A 21,512-nucleotide genomic window follows, 5' to 3' on the forward strand; every position below is an offset into this window, starting at 1 on the left:
GAAAGAAGGAGCTCTTCTTAATATTTTGACACCAAAATCATGTCGATACACCTTACCGACTGCGAGTAAAGCCACCCACGCTTTAACTTGACAGACTGTACCGTTTTGGCGAATTGTGTACTTAGCAACTATAAAGAATGAAGACTATATAACAATAAATTGAGAAATATATTTTTTGTTGTTGAAAAATCCGGATAGAGCTCGATAAAATACCACATGGCGAAATAAGGGCAGACGAAATATTGTCACTTACCCGATACAAGCGGATCAAAAAGGAGATAAATACCGTATAAATTTACGGATGGAAACCGAATAAGAATCGAACAGAGCAATATGCGGATAGACAAATTACGTATAGACACAGATACAAAAACAGATCGAATAAATATTATGGACCGGTCAATTGCCGGACAGAACCGGATGAGAGGTAGAACACGAATAACATGTAAGTTTGCAGATATAACCCGAGAAAGAACCAAGCAGGGTAATATGCGGATCGAAAAAATTCCGTATAAGCACAGATACAAAAACAGTTTGAATAAATATTATAGACCGGCCAATTGCAGTATAAAACCGGATAAAAAAAGAACACAAATACCGTGAAAGTTTACGGATAGAAACTGAGAAAAATCGGTTCATATCTTCAACGTCAGTTTAGAGTTCTTGTAATTTTTCATGTATTTAAAGATCCACTTAATTACTAAAAATATTAACCGATTTTCATCAACCTTTTTTCACTTTCTTAAAATGACATCAGGAAAATGATTCAGATAATTAGAATTGAACTGAGCCATGTCTTTATGATTTTAGTTACTGGAACATCCTTAAATCTCATGACAATGAAAGAGTCATCATAGCAGGAAGGGCGGGAATGGGGCTGACGAGTTACCGGCCCCGGGCTGGCACCCCTCTTTGGCAGCTGCCCGGTCCGGGGTGGCTCCCCCCGATCGCGGCTCAGTGCGGCGAATTATGAAATTGGGGTTCAAAATGATTCAGAGCCTACAAGTTTTATTCGATTCTATCTATCCTGGAAGTTCTTTTCATCACGTTTTCCCCGCGAAATAGAGTGACATTAATGTTTCGTTGAAATCAAACACTAAAGTATAATTTTTTTATGGTTATAAACAAATTTCTTAAACAAATTTAATAAATAAGCGCCTCTTTATATATGAAGGGCATTCTTTCTGCGCAATCATTAGGTTTGCCTTCAAAAATGAAAATTCCAGGACAGAAATGGACAATAAAAATATTTACCATTGTTATAAACAATACTGATTAACAAATGCATTAAACAATCACTCTTTGATAGAAAAAATCCATTTTTTGTGCATAATTGTTCCTTTTGTCCCTAAATTAATATTCTGATGGAGGAAGCTAACGTTCAAAAATATCTTTCATTTTTATTAACAATTCTGACCAAAAAATGCATTTAATAGACGCTCTCAAATAGGAAAAATATCTTTCTTGCTGAAGTGTTCATTATATCATAAAAATGAAACTCCTACAAATTATACTAACATCCAACAACATTTCCTATTGTTATAGACAATCATGATCAATCAATTCTTAAAATAATGCTTTCGTATAGAAGAAATCTGTTTTTTTTTTTTTTGATTCAATAGTTAATGTTACCTTGAAATAAGGAACCGAATCGTAAAACGTCTAGACTCAACATCTTTTTTAAATATTATAAGCAATGAGGATGAACGAAATCATGAAGCTTGACCATTTTTGGACGAAAAATTCTGGTATTCAGCAGCGTTGCCTATTCTTGTCTCAATCATCTGCAATCAGTAGATCCTGAACGAGAAAAATGTGAGAACCGGAACAAGTGAAAAAGGAAACAACTGAAAATCAAGAGACATAAGCGATTTTCAGTTGTTTCGTTTTTTACTTGTTCCAGTTCTCACATTTTTCTCGTCCCTTGACGTTCAATTGCTACACTGTTTTTTTGGAAGGACATTGAAAAGTTCACGCACGTATCCATTGGATTTTTTGGTTTTCCCGACTTTCATTATTTATGACTCTTGAGTCGTAAGATTTTCATTTTTTATGATATAATCAAGATTTCATCAAGAAATAGATTTTTCCTATTTGAAACCGTCTACTAATGCATTTTTTGAGCAGAATTGTTAATAGAAATGAAAAATATTTTCAAACGTCAGTTTCCTTCATCAGAACATTAATTTAGGGATAAAATAAACAATTATGAAAAAAATGGATTTTTTCTATCAAAGAGTGACCTTTAATGCATTTGTTAATGAGTATTGTTCATAACAATGGTAAATATTTTTATCGTCCATTTCTGTCATGGAATTTTTATGTTTGAAGGCAAACCTAATGAATGCGCAGAAAAAATGCATTTTATACATACAGAAGCGCTTATTTATTCAATTTGTTTATCAAATTTGTTTATAACAATCAAAAGAATTATACTTTATAACAGAACTGTTACCATAGAATAGAGCTCGGTTATGGGCGACGGAAAGTCCCGTTGTTAGTCTCTGCTCGTCCGTCCGGTCGTTAAGCAGTCTTGCCGTGTGCTAATTGTGCTCTCCTATTGGATGCCACCCGGTGCTCTCTCCCTACCGTGGAAACGCTTCGCCAAGGAAGGTTTCCAGTTACCGACTTGCTACTCCTCTACGAGGAAACTTATCGTCCGCAGCACCCGCCACGGGCTGACGGTCACTCATCTCCATGTAAGTGGCAATAAATGTCATATTGTTTTTATTATAAACACCTCGTTTTATTGTATATTCACCTTACTCTCGGCATACCAGATCACATTTTCCCCCTCGGCATTACCTCCGTAATAACTTTAGTGTTTCATTTCAACGATACATTAATTTCACTCGATTTCCCGGGGAAAAACGTGACGAAAAGAACTTCCAGGCTTCAATGTACAGCAATGATCGATTTTGTTCAAAAATTTGTTTATAAAAATTGAACAGATTGCACGAACTTCATCTAAGTTCACCTTATATTTGGCTTAACGGAAATTTGTTACTTAACAACCAACTTACAACTTTTTTTTGATAAACCTTTCCATGATACCACTTCTAAGAGTTTGAAATCCATTAAAAAAGAGCAGAAATCAATGTAAAAACTAACTATAAATAATTTATTAGTGGGTTAGAGTAATACAACATTTTTTTAATAATGTTATAAACAAATTAATTAACAAAAGTCATTTTTTCGTGATTTGCAATGATTAGCTAATTTTGACCCACAGCTTTTGTATCAAGTATCTCACGAAATGATGTGCACTTACAATAAGTAAAGAATAGCTAATGATTGCCAATTATTTAAACAATTTTTATAAACAAATGCACATTTTGAAAATTTTTTATGAAAAGGCTGGATTTTTTTGCGGAATCAATTAAAAATGTTTTGGCTAAAACTCCTTGCTATTACATTTTTCATTGTGGCCAAACAATGTTAATTATTTAAACAATTTCCATAAACAAATGCGCATTTTGTCCATTTTTTCATCAATAGGCTTGATTTTTTTGAAGAATTAACTCGAAATATCTTGCGAAAGAATCTCTGCGATCATATTTTTAATAGTGACAGAAAATGATAATTATTTAAACGAGTTTCATAAACAAATACACATTTTGACCATTTTTTCATGAATAGGTAAAGTTTTTCCGGAATCTATGCGAAATATCTTGAAAAAGAATCCTTGCTGTCATATTTTTTATAGTGACCTGATATATGACAGCCCACTTCTTCGTTATTCGTGAATTATTATTTTTAATGTTTGGAAAAACTTCTGGTAGAAGTTCAGACGGTGCAAACTTGGTTTTATTACACAAAAATTTTTGGTTCTAAATTTTTGATTCTAAACTAAAATCTTTAAATCTATCAGGTTGAAACTTATAAACCTATAAAACTTGAGCCATTTATCTAAAAACATGTAACTCATAAAGCACCTACAGTCACCTACTGTCAATTGTTTTTACAGTTTTGCAAAAAAAAATCGACGATAGTTTCATAGCCCAACTACGAGCGAGATAGAACTGACGAGATCCTCATATTTTTTACTGTATTATATTAATATAAAATATATACCACTTTTACTATGAGTGTGATAAAATAGAACATATGAATTTTTCAATGACTTGTAATACTTATGATACTCCAATAAATTAAATCTTAGTTTCGTAAAATTAAAAATAGCTTGTGTTAATTTTTTATCTGCTAAGTGTTGATCTACAATTCCTCAATTACCTAACCAACTTAAATATAAATATTTATGCGAATTAATGTGGAATAATAATTACGCCAATAACTCTGAAGGAACAGACTTGCCCATGTAAAAATTAAAGTCAACGTACTCTCTGTCTGAAACTGAACAACAATTTCTAAGAAACGAAATAATAACAGTCTTTTTGAAACGTTTAAAAAAATGGATCAGTGTCCGCGACGCACGCGTGCGTCCATCCTGCTGACAATTAATGATGAATCCCATAATAAATATCTAATTCAATCCTAGATATATTGATTGCTTGAAATATTACAAATTTCCTCATATGAAGAAAATAATAAAAACGTTGAGTCTGCCTTTTCCCGAAACAAAATATGAAAAATTTCAACCGTCTTTCAACCGTCCGTCAAGGATCGGAGGTCTTTCTTACGAGGTCTAGGGCCACTCTGAAGGCCACTCTCAGGTGCTGCAGAATATTCACCACGTCCCTCAAACATATTCTTCGGGGAATTTAAAAATCTGTAAAAAACCCAGACGCTACACAGAACTTACCAGGATACTCTAACATATTCTTCGAGGAATTTGCAGACCCTGCTTTCCTGCGAAGACTGAATTTTGAGACCCAACGTTCGTGTGAAGGCTAAAATGAATACTTATCAAGATTACTACCAGCTAAGTACTGAAGAGAGTTCACCAGGTCACTGAAACATATTCTTTGAGGAATTTTTTAGAAGGCATTAACATGCTAAGATTTTGGAAGTATCTAAAAGTTAAAATGATAAGAAATATGACAATCTAGGCGTAGCCGAGAATTTACTATGAAATTTCGAGACCCTGCGTTCCTGCTAAGGCTAAAATGAGTTTCTGAAAAAGTGAGAATTGTCTGGGGTACCTAGGTGGTTTGCCAGCTCAATTTTTAACATTGTTCGGAGGCATTTAGACGTTAACCCTCCGGAGGTATCTAAAAATCTTAATTATAAAACATGCGACAACCTGGGTACTCCAGAGATGTCACCAAGCAACTCAAACATATTCTTCGAGGAATTTATCGTCCACTAATGTTTTCCATATTCTTTTTTTTCTTCTTTTCCTTTTCACATAGCCTCCGTCCGTAAACACGATAACTCTCGAATAGATGAACCGATCCAATCCATCTTTGGTACACTGTTTTTAGGTCCTAAAAGAAAGGACACGTTCGTTAACTAGCTATTTTTGATAGAAATTCAAAAAGGAGCGCATTATGAAAATTTTTCAGACCACTTTTTTTTCTGAATTTAAAAATTCTATGTACCGATATTTATAGTATTAAAATGGAAAAACCATTTATCCTTATGACTGTTTTCGATAAAAAAAATTCGCACAGTTATAGCATTTTGAAAATTTTTAAAATCAACCGAAATTCAAAAATTTTAAGTCAAACAACGAACGATATGAAAAAAGTCAAGAGAAGAAAAACATTGCTTTTTAAAATCTCTACAAGTCTGCCATAACTGATTTTTGGATTGTCTTGAAAAATCGAAAATTCAAATTTTGATTGCACAAAAAATAATAAAAAATCAAAAATTCGATTTTGTGTTTAAACTATGTAGGATACGAAAAAAGGTAAATTAACAAAAATTGTTATTCCAAAAATGATCTACAATTTCGTTAAGAATCACTTCGTGATAGGACGCATACTATTTGTTTTATTCGTGAAAAATAATATTGAAAATAAAAAAATAAAATAAAAAAATTTGTGGAAAAACGACGAAAGTTATGGAAAAAAAAGATTTGAAAAAACCTGTTTATAAATGTTTGTGGAGAATCGAGTGCGCCATCTAAAAGAGATCTTTTTAATAAAGTTCTATTCAAGCATTCCAAAGGCAAAGGAGAAATATCCGGGCGCGAAGCGCGAGGTGTTATTTTGTCTGAGCGAATAATATTTATTTAAAAATGTAAAAATTAAGGACATGAAAATACAAAATACTTTTTTCTCTTTTTCAGAAGCTCGTTTTAGCATCCGCATTAACGCTTCAAAACTGCCTGTAAATTTTTAGATCGATTCGCAAGCCCGTTTTTAAATAATTTAAATTTTAAATGTTGTTAATTTAACATAGGTTCTTTTGTGAGAATGGCATTTCGTAGTCCATAATTGAAGTTTGCAAGGGAGTTTAAGAAATAGATCTTCTGTTAATTTTAAGAATACATAGTATGTAACATATATCAAATAACACTATTGCAAGGTTTGGAGTCAATCTGCTAACTTGTTTACGAGAGATTCATCGAAAGAATAGAAAAAATTATTCATTCCACGATTACAAACGTCTGGGGAGTCAAATCCACGGCAACACCGCACAGTTTGTTGCAAACATATGATTCAAGGCCGTGCTATTAGAAAATGTTCAACTATCGCAAGATTGTACTGAGAGAAGGCTTTTTTGCTGGATACTAAAGGTCAAATTAGTGTAACTCAATTATTGTTTTATTTATAAAAATAAAGGAAATAATTACTTATATAAAGACTATCAGAATAAATTGCTGTTTCTGCAAATTCTACTCAAATTAATGAGGATTAAAAATCATTATTCTGAAATTAATTACAATGTTGTAGTAATTGAACTTTTTTGAATTTTTTCCCGATGTTCACAAACTTTTTTGGACATAATTCGACCTTTCCATCGATATTTTTCTTCGGATTTAAGAATTATAACTCTGAACTAGCAACAAGCCGCTGGCCTCAAAATAATTAGAAAAACACGAGCACAGCGAGAAAAATACAGCCGCCATGCCAGTTGTAGCAAGCTCAGTGCTACCAACAGGCATAAACAAAATGCACCGAACATACAGTTATAATTATCGAAAAATTCTTAATTTTCGTTTTGTCAAGATGGATTAAGAGCCAAAAGTTTTTTACACGCAAACCTAAATTAATTTACGGTTGTAAATTAATGAACTTTTACCATTCAATTTTGGTTTGAATTACAATTTTTGTTATATTTGCATAATATTCGTAGTATTCATGATTTTGTTCCTAATTTAAATACCGATAACGAAAATAACGAAAGTTTCATTATACGATAATGTAACGTAAGCAAAAGGAACGTTTTGTTTCGATTCGTTCGGATCCCTGCAAGTAACTATCAATATTATAATGAAATGCTATAAACAATAGAAAATTATTGTTTGGAGATTCTTAATATGAATTTTAATATAAAATTCATGTGAAATGTAGTATGCTTGATGGTAAAGCAGGTAAGGCGATAACAGGGCTAGTATCTTCTGCTTCCTGAAATTTATATGGTGCTAAACCTGATGAAATGAATGATATTGATACGGTATTAAGGGCATGTGATACTGCGTCGTGTGGTCAATCGGGTACAGTTCCCCCGGCTTTTTTCCACAAAAATGAAAATTTTTAAAAACTGAATTCGGAGATGCTATAAAATATCATAACGGACGTCCCCGGACTCTTTTTTGAGGGATAATAACAAAAAAATTTATTGTGCTAAATAAAAATGTTATGCATTATTTTGAGGTTACGTCGTTTTTCATCTCTGCCTTTCCGATAATTTGGAAATTATTGATGAAATAAACGTTTTTAATTGCCTGCAAACAAGGTTAGTTCCGGGAGATTAGTTTTATTTGTAAGTCTAAAGTTTTCGGCCAAAAGTATTGTGTAGTTTGGAGGTAACGCTTGGTAGAATTGTAACACACATAACCTTGAAATATACACACGTTGTTAGCGAAATCAAAAATTTTTTGAAAAATAAACACAAAAATAGTGTGCGGGGACGTCCGTTAGCATGTTCGCTATCATTTCTAAAAATTGGACGACAAAATATTTCTTATCCTAGGAAAAAACCTGGGGGAATCTAACACTGAAAAAATCGATACTAATTCCTAAGCGCTATGCAAATTAATTACATTTTGCTAAATTAAAACTTTTTCGAATTAACCCACAAAAGAAGTGTGTAAGGGACGTCCGTTAGCATGTGCGTTATCATTTCCCAAATTTTTAAGACAAAATATTTATTATTCTAGAAAAAAAGTCGGGGGAACCTAAAACTGGTAAAATCGACAATTTTCTAAGTATCACATGCCCTTAAAACTTAAGTATGAAACAGAATTTTACAGATTTGGTTTTCCTATATAACATAGCTGGATTCGTTTTCTGGAGCATTTATAACACATATCACACAACTTAGATTTACAAGAATATATGGCTCAGGGACAAAATAAATTCTTAAAGGAAAATAGGAAATCAAGATTTCAAAGCTTACTAAAAAATCAGCTTCAGCTAAACGTTGACATTGTTAAACAAGGTTCTGGAACTACAAATACGGGAAATGTAGGCCGAGGTTTTTTCGAAGAAGCTGGACAAGTATGTGAACTTATATGAGTCAAAAAAAGATGTCGTAGAGAGACTGTATACTGTACTTCAAGTTATATCATGTGCACATGAAATTGACTTCTTCTTTTTTCTACCAACTCTCCACTGCGCCAGGGAGGGGAAACAATTAGCCTAGGTCCGGAGAGAATTTACTCTAAGCTAATAAGGCGTGATCTATTTGGCCATGGCTATGTAGAGTAATCGTTTTAGGACTTTTAATGTATCGTCGAGATATAATATTGTGTCATGGTGTAACGTTTTTGGTTAGGAAAACTATTTGGATTGGAATTGCTTTCTGGAATCTGAATAACCAGGGCTGGCCCATAGCACGTATTTGCTATCCTCGTCAGAGAAACCGCACAAAGTGCACCCTCCATCATCGATAAAAATTTTTCTAGGTAGGCTACCGGCTAGGTTGTAGTTATTGGCCCCTGGCCTTGAAATAGTTACTATTGATTTCCTATCGAGTTTATATTTGTGAAACCATGGTTTGTTGAATGTCGATGAATCAAAAAAGGTTTTAAAGTAATATTGGGGAATTCCTGAAGATTCCGAGGCTTCACCCCAAGGTTATGAGGCAGAGTTTAGGTGTAGTGGAAGGATTACTGACCAAATATCAGTGTGTGGGAGTTTTATATCCAGAAAGGTTCCATCTTTAGAGGCTATTTTAGCCCAATTATCGGCGTTTTCATTGCCTGGAATACCCTTGTGACCAGGAAATCTATATTAGAGTTATATTAAGGTTATTACCTATAGCTCTATAAAGAAGATTTCGAACCTTGAAATAAGATACGACGTTGAGGAAGAAGCGTTAAAGTTTTGACACGAAGCCTTCTAAAGGGCATCATCTACCACCTTGATCAAAAAGTTCCCGGAATCATCACCGTGTGGCGCTCCCTGCTGTCTGATTCAAATTTTTTCCTTTCTGTAGGTTGTCACACCTTTTAACAATATTCCCTGCGAATTTCGGCTTTCTAGCTTGACATTTGTAAATGTAACGCAATTTTGAGTGCATCTATTTTTCTGCGAATTTCGATTTTTGCAATGGATTTAATTTTGCAACAACGTGTGTGTATTAAATTTTTTGTCAAAAATGGATTCAATGACAAAATGACTTTGGGAATGCTGGAAAAGTGTTTCGGCAACGATGCTCTAAAAAAAACAGCTGTGTATCAGTGGTATGAACGCTTTGCCAATGGACATGAGTCCATCAATGATGATAATCGCAGTGGTAGACCGTCGACATCAAAAACCGACGAAAACGTTGATAAAGTACAAAAAATTTTGGCTGAAAATCGTAAGTTAACAATTCGAGAGTTGGCAGATGACTTAAACATTGCTCATGGATCTGTTTAAGACATTATCGTAAATGATTTGGGATTGCGTCGTGTTGCTGCAAAATTAGTACCAAAAGATCTGAATTTCATGCAAAAAAAAGGTAAAAAAGATATGCTTTCTAAGGTTGAAACGGACCCAGCATTCATCTAACGCATCATTACTGGTGACGAGACGTGGATTTATGAGTACGACACTCAATCTAGACATCAGGCGAGTGAATGGCGACTCCCCGATGAGCCAAGGCCGGAAAAACCACGTCGTTTTCAGTCGAAAAATAAGGTAATGCTCACGGTTTTCATGGATTACGACGGTATTGTACACCACGAATTTTTGCCAAAAAAGCAGACCGTCAACAAAAAGTATTATTTAGGTGTAATGAGGCGTCTGCGTGAAGCAATTCGCTCTAAAAGAAAGGATCTCTGGAAAAACAACTCTTGTATTTTACACCATGACAATGCACCGTCACACAATGCCATAATTATCCGTGAGTTTCTCACCAAAAACTCAACTAATACAATTCCGCAGCCATCAAATTCGCCAGATTTAGCTCCCTGTGAATTTTTTTTGTTCGATCGACTGAAAAACCCACTACGCGGAACGTGTTTTAGTAGCCGATTGGAGATAATACAAAAATCGAAAACGGCACTGATGGGCATACCGAAAATTGAGTATCAAAAATGTTTTGAGAGCTGGATCAAGCGCTGGCATAAGTGCGTGGCAATCGATGGGAATTACTTTGAAGGGGACCAAATCAATATTCAAGTAATTGGTAATATCATAAGGAGATTTTAATTCAGGAAGATTGTCATCTTTATGGATTGAAAACAAAAAAGATTTTTAAATGTTCCAATCAACTCTTTTTAAATTATATTTGTGTGAGAAGATTTGGTGGTATTTGAAAGGAATACCGATATTTATTTTCGATGGGAAGTGATCACTACCCATTTACTCCTCAAGAACTGACCATGCCGCAATTAATTTTTAATTGCTAGAAACTATCGTTGAAGTCTGACAACGCTTTAAAAATTGAATTCCCTGATGGACAGGATGATTCACATCCGCGAGAGGGGTGATGTGCATTGAAGTCTCCTCCAACAAAGATAGGAGAAAAGTTTGAAGTCGAATCAAAGAAAGTCCGCCAATTAATTGACGTATTAGAAGCGCAGGGATTTCTATAATATTTACAATGAGTAATTGACCCAGGTCAGTTGGAATGAACACTGATAATGTATCAAGGGTGTCATCTATACAAAAGATTGTATCTATTTGTTTAAATGGAATGTCATTTCCAATAGCTATCAAAAGACCACTCCCCAATCGACCAGGGCTATCCTTCCTTATACAATTTAAACCCTGGAGAATAAAACTGGACTGGGGATTAATCCAGGTCACACTCAAGAGAATTGCATCAAATTTGTCTGAGTTTTTTTTCAGTGAGCCTTTCTTCGGGAAAATACTTCGACAATTACACTGAAGAATATTTCAAGAACTATCCGTTGCCATTATCTAAGGTGAAATATTGGGGGTGGCGGTCTGTGAGGAAGGTATACAATTAGGAATCAGACGGTAGGTTGAGAGGGAATTTAGATTATTTAGCATGGCTAGGAAAAGAGCCATTTGGTTACACAGCTGTGAGAGAAAATACATAATCTGAGCGATATTATTAAGCGATATTATTAAATCGCTATGTTCTTTATCCTTATATTGAACCCGTGATTTTGGTTTTAAGAAAGATGTGCTAGATGCAAAAGTTTGATTTAGACCTGAAGTGGGATTACCCGTAACAGAGTCCAAGTCCGCGTCTCCAAGGTTAGGAAAGTTTAAATAGCTAAAGTTGGGCGCCTATGGAGGAACAGAAATAGATTTTGGTGGTCCTTTAAGGAGCTATTTTATATCGATGTTAGAATTACTTGCTTCCGCGCGTTTCTTCTCTTGATGGAAAATTTCTAAAAGCTGCGATCTTTCTGATAGAAATTTGGTCTATATAGACTGGACATTTCTTGTCTGAAGCTACAAGAATGACATCGAGGTTTTTTGCATTGTTTTAGAACGTGACCGAATCTACAGCATTGATAGCCGATTCTTCGTTGGGAGATGTAGGGTTCAACTATGACTCTCAGTTAGAAGATGTGAATGAAATCCGGTGATTCCTGACCTTCAAATCTAATCTGCATCGTTTTTGTATGGACAAATTTTCCCTTGTCATTCCTAACAACAAAGCGACGAGCACTAATAACCGGGCTTTTGGAACTTGTAGCCGAGTATCTGATGATATCCTCATTAGATATTTCCATAGGAATAACGCGCACAATACCCTCACGAGCGACCCGACAGTCAGGGATGAATGCAGCGAGATTAGATTTGGCCATTAGAACCGAACTGTCAATGATCTTGTTTGCACTTTTACCATCGTGACATTCTACTAGAACTCTGGAGGAACCAGATTTCTCAATATGTTTTATTAGTCCGGGAAAAGAAGTGTGGATAACTTTCCCAACCACCATGAGGTGCTTGGGTTCGCAATTTTTTGTTGGTTCGACAGTTATGAAGAAGGGACCTTTATTATGGACTGTGTATCTGTTTTTTAACAGTTGGTCATAGGTGTTGAAAGTTCCGGAATCATTTCTGTGGTGGATTTTGCTTTTCTCTGAAGGAGAAGCATCGAATAGGTGGGAGGAACACCAGATCAAAGAGCAAGTGAACAACCCTCGACGGCGACTCAGACGAAACTCCCTGAAATTGACTTGATTAAATTCGAAACATTTTGTATAGAAACAGCAAAGTAATGTATTAACAGCTACCTATCGTGCAAATTGCCATCCTCTATACACATAGTTTTGATTCATAGTTGTGATATAATGAAAGAGTTTAATGCTCCCATGATCTGGTTTTCAGAAGAACCTCAAGAAGCACCGAACGAAGTTTTTCGTAAAGCACGCTCTGAACACAGCCGAATGTACCAGAGAAGCATAACTAATGAATATATAGTGTATTACGAGCTAATATCATCTGATCCGAAAATAACTTCATTTCGAAAAATTGGTATCATAGAAAAAAATAATTCGACACCTATAGCACAGCAATTTGTGAAAATAGATTAAAGTGAATTCTTACACTACTTAGCAGATAAAAAAGAGGTTATGGCCTTAGTGGGTATACAGTGAAGAGTTATTTTCTAATAGGGCCGTAGATTACATATCTTTTTTATGGATAATGCGTTGCAGCTTGAACCAAAAATGTATGTGTAAATAAAACGAAGTTTGACCCGTGTGAACTTCTACCAGAAGATTTTCCAAACATTAAAAAAAATTTACGATTTATGAAGAATTGGGCGGTCACTAGATTTTTATCCATTTTCGGCAATAAAATCCTTACTGTCATATATCAGGTCACTTTAAAAAATATGACAGCAACAATTCTTTTTTAAGATATTTCACATTGATTCCGAAAAAATTAAACTTATTCATTAAAAAAATGGTAAAAATGTGTATTTGTTGATAGAAATCGTTTAAATAATTTTCATTTTCTGACACTATTAAAATATGATAGCATAGATTGTTTTGCAAGATGTTTCGCATTATTTCCGCAAAAAAATTAAGCCATTTCATCAAAAAATGGGTATAATGTTCATTTGTTTAAAAAAATTGTTTAAACAATAAACATATTTTGGTCACTATGAAAAATATTATAGCAAAGAGTCTTAGGCAAAACATTTTAAGTTGATTCCGCAAAAAAATCGAGCCTGTTCATCAAAAAATGGTCAAAATGTGCATTTGTTTCTAAAACTTGTTTGAATAATTAACATTTTTTGGACACGATGAAAAATATGATGGAAAGTTGTCGTAGGAAAAACATTTTAAGTTAATTCCGCAACGGTCATTTCTAAAAAAGAAAAATCTGTTAATAATTGCACTGTCAGTCGATTTTTGTCCAAAAAATGTGCTTTGTCTCCCACGGCGCGCCGTGGAAGCTAGGGCTGCCGCGCGACAGTACCTGTGAGTTTGTCCAGACCTTTCCTAAGGGATCCTTTGTTAGAAAATGGGAAGAAATGTGAGATTAAAAAATTCGTAATTTTGCAATTAGTCACTTAAAAGTAATATATTTGGAATCTACGTATTTTTCGATTCCTAAGACATGTAATTTGTACATAAAGGTTGAAAATTTAAGAAGTATTTAGTATTAAATTGACTGTTAAGTTGATGTTTCTTGATATTAAACTCCTTAAGATTTTCAACTTTTCTAGGCAAGTCATATACCATTGGAATCAGAAAAATTCGCAGATGCTGATAATGCTATTTTCAAATCGCTAGTTGAAAAACTAAAAGTTTTAAAATCTCCTTACTTTCGCATGCCTGTAGACAAAAGACCCTTGCTGGAGTAAGCTCACTCACACTAAGGTACATGAATAGACCGAAAAGTACTAGCAAAAATTAAGTCGGGTGGAGCCTGACCATACCTTAAAATTAGGCAAAAAGTTTACCGCCCACTGCTCTAAGGTAACCATTTATGGCTTATGCCATGTAACTTTCCTGCGCATCCAAAAGTTCGTGATCAATCTAATGCGCAACCATAAATTCCAAGTCTACTGCACAGCCAGAAATCCATAACCACATGCAATTCTTCACATATCGTTGAAATTTTAAATTTGACCAAGATTGAAGCAAACAAAAAAATACTAGGTCGGGTATATAGGAAACCCAAACTAAAATTTTCGGTTCGGGTCTGCTGATGCAGACTCCTAGATCTTGACTCGAAACTATCGGTCTGGGTCCGGGTCTTGCACATCTTTGATAATTATACATCCATTTGCGAATATAACATCAATCAATTTACACAAGGTATAGTTTCAAAATTTTAATCTTAATCATTTAATAAAGAATAATATTAATATTAATGCAAAATTGATTGTTCAATCTCTATGACTTTATATGTGAATCTGGAATTAAAAATTAAATTTACCTATATCAGCGAGGGTCTTCCATATTACTGTCCTGAAAATTCAGCCAAGACTGTTCAACAACAGTGGCTACTCTCTTTTCGTATTCTCTTTTGTTTTCTTGATAAAGTTGCGCAGCGAGGGAATTGGCTGGCGAATTTGGATTCGGTTCGTCTAGAAGAGACTGCAACAGGATATAAAAATTTGCTTAGTATAATTTCGTGTAAGTAGTAGTAGTAGTTTTTTGATTTTAAAAAACTAGATTTTTTTCTATTTCTCTACTGAAACCCGCAATAAAAATCATTGATATCAAGATTCACGGATGTTAATTGACGCCAAGTATGTAAAATAAGTGGAAGTAATAGTAGAAATCGAATTCTAAGGTCACATGTGTCAGTTCTACCATCACTTTCCTCTGTTAATCTCCAGTCACGATCGCCCCTTTTAATTTTAAATGTTTTAAATTTATTGCAATTTTTGAAACCGAATCATTTCAATGGAATCATTCGTGATTTACAATATATTGTTCTTTGGAGCTTTTAATTATTTAAATTTTCAGACTGCAAAGAACAGTATTGTCTTGTAACGATTCAATTGAAATGTATAACATTTTGAAACTCTTCAAAAACTGGATAACAAGAATAATTATTTAATCGTTAATGCTTCTTGTTCCAAATATAACTGTGGAATAATGAAGTATTGCCATTCAAAATAATTGTTTAAGTTTGAACGCTTCATTATAGTTTCACACTCTTGATTTTTTTTAAAGTTTCGAACAAAACCTTACCTCGCGCTACGCGTTTCGGCTGTGTATTTCCCCAATACTTGCGCGCAGGCCTTTTAAAAGCAGGCTCTTTTTTTAAACCTCCTTCGACCTTAAGGAAGACATTCTCATCACGTATCTTGTGCTTCGCACTGGATTTGTCCTACCATGCGAATTTTTCTACTCTATGTGCAACACTATTATATCAAATGTATATTTTAATTATTTATGCACCTCAGACTGGTACTGCTTATTCAGCTATTGCAAAATAATGTACAAATTTTATTTTTCATGATTACTTTAATATTTTCTCCTTATTTTCCACTAATTATTTTTTCAGCTAACATGAAAAATGTATCATCTTAATAAATTTATATTATTACAATTCATAATATGTATTGGCATTGAAACATACGTATTTTCATTATCTTGTTTTTAATATTTAAAAAAGTGCGCATCACATATATAAAAAAAGTTTGTTATTAAGATTCTTGATGCAACTTGTGTCGTTCTTCCATACACTTATTTGGTTTATTTTTAATATTATTTTTTACGATTTTAACCAAAAATATGCATCATAGCGTGAAGTAGCTCATAGTACATTTGTAGATATAATTTAGGCGACAAATTTTATTAATTAAAATGTTATTGCAGCTTGTGTCGTTTTTCCAAAATTTTTTTTTTTAATTTTGAATGCATTTTTATAACAAAAGTTTATGACAAATTTTTAGATCCTTTTTAAATGCACAACTTTCTGTCATTTATGTGTTTTCGTACCTTCCATCATTTTTCCAACGATTTTATTTTTTTATTGCCAATGTTATTTTTCACGATTAAAAGAAAAATCACGCATTCTATCAAAAAATTATTCATAACAAATTTGTATATCTTTCTTGGGTGAACAAATTATGCCTCTTTTTTTCGTAGCTTATGTCATTTGTCCAAAAATTTAAGTGTTCTATTTTGAATGTTGTTTTTTATGGATAAATCAAAAACTACGGGTCCTATCAAAAAGTGAATAATAACGGATTTGTAGATCTTTTTTGGTTGCATATTTTTTATCCATTTATGTTTTGTCGTATCAGGAATAGTTTGAACGAAAAATGGAATTTTTGATTTTTCATTAATTTTTTTGTGCTGTCAAAATTTGAATTTTCAATTTTTCGAAAAAATATAAAAAGATTTTATAATAATCTTGTAGGGTCTTCAAAAAGTAACGTTTTTCTTGATTTTTTTCATAGCGTGCGTTACTTAGGTTAAAATTTTCATTTTTGTTCATTTTCTTTAAATTTTGTAAGTGCTATGACTGCGTTTTTTTGTATCGAAAAATTTTTAATCGAGAAAATCCTTATAATTTCAATTAATACGAATAACCGTACGGAGAATTTTCAAATTTCGAAAAAAAGTAGACTCAAACAATTTCAAAGTGCGCTCAATTTTTGAATTTGCATCCAAAATTGTTGGTAACGAACTTGACCTTTAGTTTTCGACGATAAAAGAGTGTACCAAAGGCCAGTATAATAGATTAATTTTGTCAAAAGTTCTTGTGCACACAGCCAGACAGCCTACATACATAAATACATACATACCGACAGGCAGTCACATTCGTAAAAACCTGTTTTTCAGATTCAGAATGTCTCAAAACGTGGAAATTTGACAAAAACGGGAGTTCATATTTTCAACAAATCTATTACCTTCTCTGATGAGAATGTAAAAAGTCAAAAATATCCACAAATAGTCAAAAGTTCTAACGGTTTCTGAACATCCTGACCATTCCTGATGAGTCTGACTTCTGAAGATATGCTATTTCACATCTTGTTAGGTAGCTCATCGGCTAAGATCGCAGGTAGGCCAACAGAAAAGGATTACAAATTTAAAATAGTTTTTTTACGTTGTATATACAGACTAAAAATTTATAAATTCCAAATCTACGGGTTTCGACGATTTGAAACACCTACAAATTTTCCGAAAATTTTTTTATTAGAATAAAGACAATGTACGTATAAAGAGAAAGAGATACGTCATTTAGTATATAAGTATTAATAATTAAATATAATGAAAAAAAGAATACGGATAAATAAATATAAATAACCTGCGAAATATAACAGCGATTAGCTTTTATGGCATTCTATTCTTGGACCCCTAATAAAAGGATTATCCTTCAAAACCAAGCTTTGACGATTTCTGAACATTTTCTTATGAATTATGACGTTGCCTGACGATTTCTATCGAGAAACGTAACAAAAGTGGTCAGAAATGGTTCGAAATTATCAGAAGTCCGGACTCTTTTTCTGACGATTCCTGACTGCAACATTCTAGTTTAAAATTAAAGGAGTTTTAATGCATTTAAAAAAGTAACTTCTCCTACCTCCCATAGTTTGATGTGATTTAAAATAATATTAAATTAATTTTTTTAAGCATTTAACAATCCTTTCCAAAAAAATAAATTCACTATTATTTCCTCTTTTCCGGTCCAGTAGCCACCCTGGCAATTGCTTCAAACTTTTCGTTTCACCTTTTGTAATGTTCAAATAAATTTAATGGACTTACTAGATTGCTGCACACTTTAGCATACTGCTGGTGAGAGCCTCAGTAAACTAGATGGAGATAATATTGATATTATTTTCTCTATAGAACTATTCTTTATTATCTTGAGCCAGTAATAATAATCGTAACCACTTTCCTGAGTTTTATGTTGCATTTACCTAATTACAGTGAAACTCTCCAATAGCCCTGCCTTCTACAGCCCTTCCAAGAATTGACGCCGCACCGCAGGTAGGTGTATCAGGAGCTGCGGGGGGTCCGTGGGATCTGCGGTTGTCACTCAGATGAGCACTCAGGCGTGGGCAAACAAAAGCGGAGCGGGCTATATTGAGTTATTTCCCACATACCGTCAGCCCCAAAATCGGCGCTATAGAAGAGTTTCACTGCATTATAAAAGTAAGACAGAACATGTTTACATGATCATTCATGAGAGTGTAATGTAATCGTGAAAATTTTTTCTCAGCCTTTGATAACATTTTTAAGGGTCTTAAAATGAAGGTTAAGTTCTTGAAACAGGCATTTCCAACAATAATTTTTTTTAAATTTAGAGCATTTTTAGAATTTGAAATGTTTTTTGTAAGTTTCAGACATGTTTTGATAAATTTTCTTACATGTGGGTAAAAGCCTTACAAATTATATTAATGCAATTTTGAATTTCGATAAAAATTATAAAAGTTATACACTTTTTACAATTTAGAAAACTTGCAGCAAAAAAATTTTTTCGATAGACATTAAGAAAGCTATATGCTGTTTCACATTTTGAAAATTTTCAAAAAATGGAAAAAATCTGTTTTTATGATAGATTAAGACACATCAATCCAAATTTCTACTAGATATAAAATATATTTCGAAACCATTTAAAAAAAAATGTTAGATTAGACAAAAATTCAAAAAGTCAGATTATTTTCAAAAATATTTATTTTAAAAAGATTTACAATTAATAAAATTATTAAATTGAACACAAATTGAAAATGTTCTAGATTAATTAATGATATAGTATAGTTATTTTAGAACTGAAGTTTTAATGAACGGACTCAAAGCCTACGGCTTTAAAATACAGATTTACAACATTTTTTCCACATTCTCATCAGAGATGATATTAGATTTGTGTAAAATTTGCGCCCCCCCCCCAGTTTTTGTTAAAAGTTCACGTTTTCAGACCCCCTGAATCCGAAAAACGGGTTTTGACGCTGCGAGCGCGCCCATCAATGAGAAACTTTGACAAAAATTTTTATAAGTTGAAAAAAATTGAAAATTTTGAAAATGCTATAATTTTTTAAATTATGGGCTAATCAAAAATATAACTTTTCTAATTTTCATCAAAATAAAAAATTTTATTTAGATAATTTGCAAGTATTTTACCCATGCCTGTCTGTATGTATGCATTGTAACCAGCGGGTTACGTTGCAAATCCTGGGCAGAGGCAACCGTTGAAACTCCTGCGACGATACACATAAAATTGCATCATCGCAGGAACCTTAAAGGAGCGCAGACTCCGAAGCCTCCCACTATACATTTTTCTCATGTATCTTGGGAGATGAGAGAAGGGCACGCTCTATAAAAAGAGCTACACGGCCCAAAACCGACAATTAGTTTTTGCGAGGCAACTCTCCGAACTTCCTTGGAGAGAGCATTCTCTCTCTTCTAAGACTTAATTCTAGTGAACTTGGGAGAAATTCCATCTTTAGTATTTTTGAGAGAAAGAAGTGCCATTCAGCAGTGGAAAGATGTAAATTCGTCTGAAAACAGTCGGTAGAAGGTTCTCTCTTTTTATTAAGAGCTGTGGTAGCGTTGAATCGTCAACCCTAATTTTTCTAGTGTTTTTCAAGGCGTATTACGTATATTTTATTTTGTCTCGAATATCGATATTCTGAGTGTAAATTCGCTCGAAACCTACCCAAAAAGCGGCTAAGCCTGTTTGTCAGGTAAAAAAAGCATAGTTTCGGTGTTTCGGTAGTATTCTGAGCCCGAGTAAAAGAGTACTTTGAAATTTCGAAAATATTCTCCTTGAAAACTTCTCTCTTGCTTTCGGAAGAGCAACGCATCTGTCCCTCTAATAGAGTTAATCTATTGGATCACTGAGGTTAGGGATATAATTTAAAGGTTAAAAAAACAGTCATGTTGCTGTGTAAACCGCATGTCTAACTTTTATATTGTAAAAATAAAATTCGAAATGCGCAAATTTAGTTTTTGAAAAAACGGCAGAAGTTGCAATAAAATGTTTAATAAAAAAAGCTTTTTTTAAAGAATGTGCATTTTTTAAACGAGACAATGAAATTACGTGTGTTGTAATGCCAATGCATGTTATCATGGACATAGGAAACAAGGGACTAGGCATGCCATTGCGGGGGTGATGTAATGAAGTGGGAGGTCCGCCACCTTTTGATTTTTTCGGCTAAAATGCTTGTGCGAATAATCAAATGGCACATCGTAAGATAGCGGCTCTCCCCACTCATGCAATTCTCCCCCCTCCCGTGGATTCAACCCCGCTCACCAAGCTAGGATGGCATGCCTAGTCTCGTGTTTCCTAGGTCCATGCATGTTATGAATAGACCTTTTCATTTCAATTACTTTTGAGTACGCACGCGCGAAAAATAATTGTACTTTCTTTCAATTGTCGGTCCCTTTTGACAAATATATTTTGTTATTGTGATAATACAATTGTTTTTTAATTAATTCGATGGGTACCCATATCAGAAAGTGAACTAAAATGAATGAATCCGATTTTAAAAGAAATATTGTGCGAAAAAAGGAGTCGGAGCTCATGAGTGATGCTGCTACGGTCTTTGCAGAAGTGACAGCCGTGGAATAGCATACTACGAAAAGTGTAATTTTTCATTTGTAAACTTTCCAATGCCATGTCTGAAGTTTATAAAAGGAGAAATTGATGATAGAAAAACACTATTACACGTGAGTAAGTGTGATTAATGCAAGAAATCCGATAAATCGGTAAAAGCATGAGATATAACCTCAGCTTAAATCGAATTCGTTCTTTTTCCCCTTTGTCGATTCCTTTCGAAACTGCAGACATATTTTTAATTAAGTACAATTTAGTCCTTCTACACACAATTCAGCTATTAATTCTGTACCTGGCACATCTTTCGCATCCAAATTAACTTACAAAAATTGCTTATTTGCACACATTTTTACCACACATTTGTCATGGCGGCTGCGTTTTCGCACCACTAACTTCCGAATTGAAATGAAAAGGTCTATTGTAATGATATAACACATCGTTCAATAAGTCCCGAGACTAACAACGAAAACAACAATTTTTTTTGAAGAATCATTTTTATTCATCAATATAATCTCCTTTTGGAGTGATACAATCTTTCCAACGCCTTTCCAACAT

At 33.7% G+C, this 21,512-nt stretch overlaps 1 protein-coding gene across 2 annotated transcripts in view; it reads right to left on the reverse strand.

Annotated features, from left to right (window-relative positions):
• Positions 1-21,512, reverse strand: part of LOC117177638 (ubiquitin-conjugating enzyme E2-17 kDa) — a 262,017-nt gene that overhangs the window by 8,075 nt on the left and 232,430 nt on the right. For both annotated transcript variants that reach the window (XM_033368433.1, XM_033368431.1), the window contains exon 4: positions 14,877-15,037. In XM_033368433.1, the coding sequence (XP_033224324.1) occupies positions 14,882-15,037 (156 nt within the window). In that variant the 3' untranslated portion in view covers positions 14,877-14,881. The remainder of the gene's footprint in view (positions 1-14,876; positions 15,038-21,512) is intronic.

This window comes from Belonocnema kinseyi, chromosome 8, assembly GCF_010883055.1.
Source record: "Belonocnema kinseyi isolate 2016_QV_RU_SX_M_011 chromosome 8, B_treatae_v1, whole genome shotgun sequence".
NCBI lineage: Eukaryota > Metazoa > Arthropoda > Insecta > Hymenoptera > Cynipidae > Belonocnema > Belonocnema kinseyi.